Source organism: Pollachius pollachius (genome assembly GCF_949987615.1).
Source record: "Pollachius pollachius genome assembly, chromosome: 15".
Taxonomy (NCBI): Eukaryota; Metazoa; Chordata; class Actinopteri; order Gadiformes; family Gadidae; genus Pollachius; species Pollachius pollachius.
Window position 1 is genome coordinate 16,990,938 of NC_136948.1, and position 10,792 is coordinate 17,001,729.

Consider the following 10,792-nt stretch of genomic DNA (forward strand, 5'->3'; position numbering starts at 1 on the left):
ATTAACCACTAGGTGTCAGAGCTGTCAAGGTACCGGAATCAGTCTACTAATCAACTGATCATCAGCAAGACAGTAAAATGTAAAGCAAATCACAATGTAGGATATATCAGAGGTCCATTTGTTCCTTTGTTGGCACATTGACAAGTTTCACACGATGCATATCAACGGTGCCCCCATGATGGGATTTGTTTCAGTATCTGTTATTTCAATATAGTAGCTTAACTTACCCTCTGGCTATCCTAAAAGGGAAGCTGGACTAAATGAAAAACAACAAACCAAGCCAAACCGGTTTATTGCATTCATACAAGCTAGTGTTTTTTTGTGTGTGCAAGTAGGCCTAAACTTTCAAATATGCCTACAAATCGATAGTGCGTGATAAAAACACATTTCCATATTTGTGTTAGGCTACACGTGTAGGCCTGACACAACAAACAAAAATAACAGACTTAGGTTAGGTTGCATCATAATTGGACATAATGGATTGATTACCATATACTCACTACACTACTAGTCCGCGGTTCAAATAGGTTCAAGGCATGTGGCATGGATACTACATGTAGGCATACATTTATAGTATGTCAGTCAAATGTAGTCCAAAACTACGTCCATAATTTTTGGAACACCTGGCAACGTTTCATCCGCAGTGCATATTCAGAAAAGGCAGCAGGATACTTGGCATGTGACACTAAGCAGCTGTTAGATATATTCCATGTACATACATCACAGCAATGCACTTGCTGTTATTTTAACAAATGAGGTGAGTAGGTTAATACATTGCTTTTTTAAGTCCCTTTATAGGTCATCCCTTTCTCCCGTTTTTCATGTTAGCGTATTCATGACTACTTTCTATGCACTATTTTTCATTCGTCCTGCTTTGCCAGATGCTCTATTAGTAGGTCCATTACAGCTAAAATAAGCAAACGTATCACTAGACTATATAGTTTAACAGCTCGACTGATCCAACGGTTGCAGTCCAAATCTTCACATGTGGGTTAATTAGTAGCCCTGGCTACTGAACCATGGGCGCAATTGCTCCTTTCGATTGGGCAAGGGCTTGACACCCACGCAGAGCAGAGCATATAAAACATTCAACGCTGTCAGGGAGTCTGAGAGGCGCAACGACCCTGGAAGATAACTATTTGGGCGCGCAAAATGAATCTATTAATCGGTGGACTCGTTTGTTGGATTGGCATGCTGGCGACCAGAACGGAGGGGACTTATCAACGTTATGGAGTTTATCAGAATCGCCGACCCGCGGACAGGTTTTTAAATCCCGGACGACCACACGTACCGCCACGAGTCTATCAGAGCTTTCAAAATGTTAAAACGATTGATCCCAGATTCAAAGAAGCCTTTCCAAATGGGCAATCGTTCCAAACCATCCTTCCAAGAGAATATACGGTCAAAGGCTTTCAGCAGAGTCCTCGGCCATTTAACCAAGCGCCATTTAACCAAGCGCCAATCAACCATGCACCATTTAGCCAAGCGCCAAATCCATCGCCAATCAACCAATCGCCAATCAACCAAGCTCCAATCAACCGAGCGCCAGTCAAACAAGCGCCCATCAACCAATCTCTAATCAACCAAGCACCAATCAAGCTATCGCCAGTCGTTCCGGTTGCAATCAGAACAGCGCCATTCAACCAAGCGTCAATCAATCAAGAGTCAGTTAATCAAGCTCGGCGAAAAGAAGTCAGCAACCATCTATCGCAGAATCTTCCAGAGCAAGAAGGTTAGTACACTTCCCTATTAATTGTAACACATTTTGTGTGATCACATTGGGCCATATCAACAAGTGCCAAAAAGGTAGTATACATTTGATTGCACAACACACATAAAAAAAATTAAATGGCAAGTGAAAAACAAATTCCATCCCTTAAATATAACCAGTTTCTAGATTCGTTTATAGATAATTATCCTGCGAACAAAGTTATTCTACAATTTACTATAGTCATATTGTATTACACTATACTAAGGCGATATTAAATACATAACTTAAAAGATAGATTGATATACATTTTTGAACAATTAGAAAAGCGTGGATACTATACTCGTGTGTGTGTGTTTGTGTGTGTGTGTGTGTGTGTGTGTGTGTGTGTGTGTGAAGGCTAAATCACACCTCTCAATCGCGCATGCCAAGATCCGCGTTTGCCTCCCCACCCTTTTGACTCTGAAAATGACTCATTGAAACTTGCTCTCCAAATGTCACATAGGATTATTTTATGCAAATTACTCTATTTACTTATAATCAAATAATACCTATCTCATAATCCCATCTCATGAATCTATTTTTGAGAGACTCAATTCAACACTATTTCATGTTTATTGTTCATCCTGTATCAACTGAAATACCTTTTTCAATGTATGCCTCATTTACACAGCGGCAAGGTCAAACTGCAGGAACCGGCCCATTGACCTGGTGTTCATCATAGACAGCTCTCGCAGTGTGCGGCCCGTCGAGTTCGAGAAGGCCAAGGACTTCCTCCAGGACATGGTGGACAACCTGGAGATCGGCCAGGACTCCACGCGGGTGGGCGTGGTCAACTACGCCAGCACGGTGCAGCTCGACTTCATGCTCAAGACGTACTTCGACAAGACCTCCGTGAAGCAGGCGCTGGCCCGCATCGAGCCCCTCTCGTCGGGTACCATGACGGGCCTGGCCATCAAGACCGCCATGGAGCGGGCCTTCACCGCCGAGTCGGGCGCTCGGCCCGCCTCCATGAACATTGCCAAGGTGGCCATCATCGTCACGGACGGCCGGCCCCAGGACAAGGTGCAGGACGTGGCCGCGGCGGCCCGGGCGTCCGGCATCGAGATCTACGCGGTGGGCGTGGACAGAGCCGACATGGAGTCCCTGCGGCTCATGGCCAGCCCCCCTCTGGACGACCACGTCTTCTATGTGGAGACCTATGGGGTCATTGAGAAGCTTGCATCTAAATTTAGGGAAACCTTGTGCGGTAAGGATGATGGGGGGAGTGCGGAGACGCCGCCCGCATACGGGGGGGTGTTTGACTCCGGAGTAGGCGTAGTTGCCAATCACGGCGGTCACGGAGTTGATAACGGAAATGAGAGAAAGGAGGAAACCACCGGTATGTTGGCCTCAATCTTTTTGAAAGTGCCTGTGATTGTGTGGGCTAGCATCAAAAAGGGCCCGTTCCATTCCAAAGTCACCCGTGTTCTTCTTAGGTGTAGAAGGCAAATGGCAAAAATAAAGGTATAGCATCACCAGTATGCTGCCATTCGCTGCATCATCCACCAGCAAAGTGTCCATTTAGTGTGTGGATGGTCTACTCAACTCACCAAAAGAAGACAACACAAATCTGTTCTTCCAACTGATCAGCCTACAGGGTGAACTCTGCCTAACTTTAACCACTTTGGAATGGTTTGGAGCCCAGCACGATGCTGCCCACCCTTGTTACAGGCCTCGCTCAACTCTTGGCACTCCTGCACGGCACTTTGGCCTGGCCCCGTGCACACTGCTCGGTAACCTGATGTGGTTACAAAAGATGCTTTAGAGTGCTCAAATGAGGAAACGGCTAACAAAGCATCTGACCAAAAACAATAAGCCTAGATAAGTACGCGTCTGAACAGTGCTCTTTGATCACAGTGTAAGGGGGAACTTGTTAGGGGGGTATTACATTTAAGGACCATAGAGGCTTTTATCAGCGCGATATTTTCTCTTAATGCTCAAATGAAATGAATGATCATGAGATCATTAGACAGCGAACATACCTCTTTAATTATGGTGTGTTTGAAGTCGCAATGTGTAACATTTCAACTAGCTCATAGCGTGAATTAACCTGACCACATCTGTAGTCAATGCTGCTGGATAGTTATTTAAATAATGTTATCGATAATACACGTCCTAAAAATGATATATTCTACAAATAAATAATGCTGTGCCGCCCGTACCTCTCCCTTTGTTAAGAATAATCTTAATATCGACACACCCATGACCCCTACCACTCATGCCACCCAGCCAGCCGAACTTCGCTATTACGCTAGAAAATTAGAGTGTAAAGAAAATACGGTTATTGAGTGGTTCAAATTCAGAAAGTCTCCCGTCTACCAACTGGGAGGGGCTAAATCGTACAGATTACATCTTTAATATAGACGAGCGATTAGCACTGTAAAACCACCTATTTACGGTCATTCACCTTTCTCCTATTTGCTGGGAGAAGCGTATTTGCTTTGCGGCTTGCTGCACGGTGCTAGTGCTCTCGCCTTCATACGTCTGCTCAACGCACATCACGAAATGTGGAATTTAGTTGAACTGGTTACCACATTCACTACTTCTTTGTTTAAACTTAAGAGTCCATTTTAAACTTGTGGGATTTTTATTTGCAGCCAAACAAAGCTGTTTTGGTTGAATTATAAATGGTAATTAGGTGTGTTATTATTATTATTAAAATTATCTTTGATCTTGTCTATCTGCTTCGTAATAATCAGCACTGCACATCGCTTTATTACCATAGAATTAATATGCTTATAACCCAAAACTAACACACACTAACAGAATTACTAGCACTGTCAGTGTCAAGGTAGCGAATGAGAAATGGAAAGTGTCTCTTTTCAGGTCTGGATGCATGTTCTATGGGACACAACTGCCAGCACACATGTGTCAACAGTGGCAACTCGTTCTTCTGTACGTGCCGTGTGGGCTATGTCTTGAATATGGACAAGAAGACATGCTCGTGTAAGACATTTCCTTTCGGTGTCTTTTTGTCCTACCTCCGAGGGGCTCAGGCCCTCTATGGTTTCCCACCATGGACCAAGAGTTGATGTGTAATTTTTCCTTCTGGGCAAACTCTCCATCGACTCTTGTGACTAATTCTTTGTGTTTTTGTGTCTTGTTTTTGTGTTTTGTGTCACCGACATTTTCCACACAATACTATTCTTACAACATATATAGCAACTATCGATGCAAAAATCTGAAAAGTAGGATGCATGGGCCATACGTGAGTTTCACGCACCCTAACCCTTTACATGTCCAATCATTATGTGGGAGCTTTCAAGAAACTTTCCGGAAAAAAGCCAAGGGGTCTACTGGCTGTTGGCAGCCGACAACGGCAGTGAGACATGTGACTGCTTCTTCACAGGGTCTGATGCGTGCTCCCAGGGACACAGCTGCCAGCATATTTGTGTCAACAGTGGCGACTCGTATACCTGCAAGTGCCGAGAGGGTTACACCTTGAGCACAGACCGGAAAACATGCTCACGTATGAACTTAGTGTTTGTTTCTGTGGCTGGTCAAAGAATGGTCAAGTCACCCCCTTTGATGTTGTGTATTTAACCGCTTTTTACTTAAACTTTAACTCAGAGTGAAGCCATAGCATTATAGCCTATAGCTTCACCGTCACCCCAATGATGTGTAAATGCAGGGCAGCCTTGCCACTTGCCTTTTAAGGTCACATATCCAATACAAATGGCCATGTTGTAATGTTCTTGCAAAAATAATGAAGAAAACCATCTTTATTTCCAGGTAGTGATCTATGTGCTCAGGGAAACAACTGCCAGCACATCTGCGTCAACAACGGCAACTCGTACACTTGCCAGTGTCGAACGGGATTCGTGTTGAACGCAGACCAGAGAACTTGCTCACGTGAGAATATTGCTATTGCTTCAAACCATTTTTGACACATTTTTCTGAGACCCCCTGACCGTGACACCGTAATACTCTGAATTCGGTATTAACGACGTACAAATAAGATGTCGGTCGGCTGCCAAACCTTTAAGCAATTCAACGGTTATGTTGTGTCATAAATAACAGCAACAAACTTTCTATTTCCAGGTGCTGATGCTTGTGCACAAGGACACAACTGCCAGCACATTTGTGCCAACAACGGTGCCTCGTACGTCTGCCAGTGTCGCACGGAGTTCACGCTGAACGCCGACAAGAGCACCTGCTCCCGTAAGTAGATTACTGTCACTTCAAACTAGCTATTGCTTCATTCGGCCAATGCATACGAATCAGAAGGGACTTGGCCGCCAAATAGGCTGCAAAATAATTCAACGTTGCTGTTTCAGGGGTTCTTTAAGCAGTGTCAATCAAAAGACAACTACTAAAAACAATCGCATTGCAACCTTGTTTTTCAGGGATTTCAGCGGATTTCTGTCCCCAAGGACACAACTGCCAGCACATCTGCGTCAACAACGGGAGCTCGTACACTTGCCAGTGCCGAACGGGATTCATGTTAAACGCAGACCAGAGAACTTGTTCACGTGAGAATATTGCTATTGCTACAAACAATTTTTACATATTTTTCTGACCATAAGTTCACACCAAGAGCGAAGGTGCGGCACAAATACATTCATAGTCCATGCAAATCAAATTCGTATGATTCTACTCATGCGAATGATGCAGATTCGTCGCTCAAGTTGGAATATTTGAACTTTCCTGCGAGTTTCTCCTGATGCTGAATTTATCACTTGAGAAAAGTTTGCGGTTCGGTCAAGCAATGTCACCCAACTAATGCGAGAACAATATTCACTTTGCTTTTGGTAAGAAAGCACCCTGCAAAAGTTCCCGTCATTGAAAAAAAAAAATTGTGTCATAAAAAACTACGTCAAACAATGAAACATTTTATTTCCAGGTGCTGATGCTTGTGCACAAGGAAACAACTGCCAGCACATTTGTGCCAACAACGCTGCCTCGTACGTCTGCCAGTGTCGCACGGGGTTCACGCTGAATGCCGACAAGAGCACCTGCTCCCGTAAGAAAATCCAATGTTCATAAAGATATCTTTGTCGGTTTCTCTAAACCTCCTGATGTTTACCTTCAGGCATCAGGGGGAGGGGCCAATTAACTCTATACCTACAGTCAAATGATGTGGGCCTACAATTTAATATTTTGTTTTATTACAGACTTTATTACAGCCACACAAGTAATTATAAAAAAAAAATCATAGCTACAACAAACATCAACAAAATAACTAAAACCCAATAACACATTGGAACCTTTTCGTGTCCAGGCGCAGATGTATGTGCTCAGGGCAACGCCTGCCAGCACATCTGTGTTAACAAAGATGACTCGTACACTTGCCAGTGTCGAATGGGATTCGTGTTGAACGCAGACCAGAGAACTTGCTCACGTGAGAACATGAAATGTTTCCAATAATATTTGTTGGAGTGTACTCATATTATTTGACTACATATCTTCACAATCCAGCAAAAGATTTAAAATGTTATTCACATGGCCAATAAACCTCACAACTAGTTGTTCAGGGTTCTTTAAGGGATATCATCAAAAGACACACAACTACAAAACACATCATAATAACCTTGTTTTTCAGGTGCGGATGTCTGTCTCCAAGGACACAACTGCCAGCACATCTGCGTCAACAACGTGAGCTCGTACACTTGCCAGTGCCGAACGGGATTCATGTTGAACACAGACCAGAGAACTTGTTCAAGTGAGCAGCTCATGGTTAATCTTTGAATTGCAGGAAACAATTTAAGTGTTGTGATATCATGAGTACTGGTTCATTGACACCACTTGATTTGAAGTGACACTGAGTGTCCGGTCTGGGCCAAAATAACTCCTCAAAGAATAACAGATTAGATTGCTTGAAGTGTGTGGTGGATGGAGGAGTTCAGGACTTTTAGATTAGGCTAGGTTGTTAGTTAAATATGAGGGAAATTGAAGTGGAACACAGCCTGCACTAAGTGAAACAAACTCAGACTCACACTGTTAAATTGATAGTAAATATAGTTACACACATTTTTGAATCAGACAAAGACAATTAAAGGAGACAAATACAATGAAATATACTTTTAGTTGGAGATACAGACCAGGGGACCAGTTCACAGGAGATCCCCCGCTTTTTCAACAGTTGAAACTGCATCCGTCAATCTGTCAAACATTTCCTTACAATATTTGAGCAATAAAGCAACACAGTAATGCTAGCGCTCGGGAGAAAATAGAAGCTAGATGCTGAGCAATAAGGGCATGTGTCCAAACTATTGTCTAGCACATGAATGTATTTGACTAGCTGGACACGTTGTACGCTTTCTTGGGTGAAAATAGACAACTAACAACCAGTTAATGAAACAATCAATCTTATTTACAGGTGGTGATTTGTGTGCTCTGGGAAATAACTGTCAGCACGTCTGCATGAATAACGGTAACTCGTACGTCTGTCAGTGTCACACTGGATACGTCTTGAACGCAGACCAGGCCACTTGTTCACGTGAGAACCTTGAGTTATCTTTTTCTTTACATCATTATGAATTGCTTCTAGGATTCATTTGATTTCCTACACAGTATTCCATTTGTGACTTAAGCTATGCCTATGCCTAATTAAGGTGTTTTCCTTACGATGTCTAGCACATATGTGAGCAGTTTCAGCAAAGACTATTTGAAAGAAATGAGTGTTACTTTCCAGTGAAGTCCTCCAAACTACTGAAATAAAGGATTCTGGAGAATGACCAAATCTCAATGCATCATCATCATTTGATGATGGGTTTGAGTTGCCATGAATCAGGTTCTGGGTATCATTGTCTCGATTCAGTGTCACTCATTTTGCATTGGCCAGGTATGGAGATCAATGCTGCTGGAAGAATTGCATTCAGAATTATACGTAGATCACTACTAATGTACCTGATGATATAATGTATGTATTTTGCTGGTATAAAGTAGGGTAACAAAATGATGGGAAGTGATGGCCTGAACCATCATTTCAAGATACAGTGGAAGTTGGTGATGTTTTGGATCTGCTGTCTTGTCTGTTTTCTTATGTATCATCATACCCAGGTCACTGTGCTACGTACATATGGTAGCAGTATTAATTATCAATTATTTGCAGTTACACAGTGTGAGTTTGAATGTATTGTATGCATGCTTTTTAATGTATGCTTTTTATTTCTTGCCTATATATGTGTATATATAATACATCCCAATCACACTAACACAAAACAAACAAGATCAATATTTTAACAACTGATTAATGCTGCAGATTTGATTAATGACTTTCAGATTGTTTATGTATATTGTAAAACACGGTAACTCGTACGTCCATTTCTGAAATCGAATCATTGTTTTTTTGATATCATACTTGTACACAGAAAGAAAGAGATGTCTGCAAAGTATATGTATGTGTATTTATATATTTATATATATTTATGATTATTATTATTTACAAACATGTTGCAATTCTCCTTTCAGAGGAAATGCGAGGTGAAATAACTGAAGACGCTTGCATGTGTGAAGCTCAAGTGGCATTCCAGAAAAAAGTCCAGTCAACCTTCCAGGACCTGAACACAAAACATATCCTTTTCGACTTGAAAAGATTCTTGATAAAGGCGTGAATTGAGAATGAGTGAATGAATGGCTGGTCGACTGGAAGTTTATTGATGGAAATATATTTGGATTTGATGTTTCAAAGCAATATTTCCCCATGCATATCAATGGTAAACACCATTATATGACATTGCAGACTGCCAATGCGTTGCTGTTAATATCCTTGACAGTCGGTACACTCGATCAGATTTCGACCAAGCTGACTCAGATGGAACAGAAACAGAATTTCTCCTGAAGAGAGAGAGAGAGAGAGAGAAGCACCCAGAATAATGTTTGGCAAGGTCCTTTGCCAAACTTTAATGTGCGGATTCTATTTAATCTATTAGTCTCAAAAGAAAATTTGAATTAATATTGTCAATGCATCATTGTATGGTACTTTTTTACCTTCATTATAACACATTATTTATGCATATATAACAGTATGCATGCAGGCACTGTTGTATGTAATGTCTGGATATATTGAGCTTTGATAAGTCTGGAAATATGATGATTGATTAGCAGTTGATATTCCATGTGTGCAATGTGTAACAAAGGAAAGTTTGTAACATGAAGATTATGTTGGGATGATGAGAGTGGATCAAAGGGCAACTTTGTTTGCTTGTAAAGAAAATGTTTAATTATTTAGGAGATATTGGACCTCAATATATATATATATATATATATATATATGTATACTGTAGATTCATTAATTAAAAAAACTTGACAAACACACACATAATATGTTGTTATTCTATCTAAAAATGTGTCCTCAGTGGTATTTTAATGAGATCCAGCCTAAGAGATTGAACTGTGATTATCCGGGGCAGTGGCATGGACGTGTCACCGCACACCACTGCAGATTATCTCTGAGAAACAAAATATATCATTGCATGATTATGAATTTTGTTACGTGATGCTCTTTTTAGGGGAGGACAATGTCAAATTGGAGAAACTCATGATTGTTGAGCTAATCTGATTAACCTCCAAGGAAGCTTCTGGTTGAATAGAAATAGAGTTCACGTGTAAATAATGAGAAGGCCACAGAGAGAAATACATGTTTAATGATGAGCGGGTAGGATCGGCTTATGAGTGACCCCAAAACACTGCCCAATTAGCATTCATGCAGTACATGGATCAGTGGCCACCCGTCGCTTGGTTAAGGGTTTTGTCTTGAAAATATGTTAACATTGAGTTGTGTTGCCTGAAGTATTTTGACAGTATATTAAACAATTTTTTCATTGTCAAATAAATATACGGATCTTATTTGCACATTGTGTATTCGTGGTATTATGTATGATATCCATGGGTTTGATCCTTGATTTGTGTTCTGTTGCTTGTTTTCTTAGAATTTGTCTATTTTTATGGAATGTTTTGACTGCATTGGCAGTGTAGTGTCGATGTAGTGGCGTTTGTTCAAGCACATTTGTAAGCAGATTTTCTCATATTTTAGAATTTAAGAAATGTGCATAATATTTTGTGTGGTTGTGGGCCTATGTGTGTGTGTGACTCTGGCCA

The 10,792-nt window shown here is 41.4% G+C and overlaps 1 protein-coding gene across 1 annotated transcript; it reads left to right on the forward strand.

The window, feature by feature from the left end:
- Nucleotides 1–1,152: 1,152 nt before the first annotated feature.
- Nucleotides 1,153–10,094, forward strand: LOC307087191 (uncharacterized protein; the record flags this gene model as incomplete). The annotated part of the gene is made up of 13 exons (XM_079752670.1): nt 1,153–1,732; nt 2,382–2,957; nt 4,577–4,696; nt 5,100–5,219; nt 5,483–5,602; nt 5,792–5,911; nt 6,097–6,222; nt 6,594–6,713; nt 6,972–7,091; nt 7,293–7,412; nt 8,070–8,189; nt 9,164–9,265; nt 9,469–10,094. The coding sequence occupies 13 exons, from the start codon at nt 1,153–1,155 to the stop codon at nt 9,531–9,533; spliced, it is 2,409 nt and encodes an 802-aa protein (XP_079608796.1). The 3' UTR covers nt 9,534–10,094.
- Between the last annotated feature and the right edge of the window lie 698 nt (nt 10,095–10,792).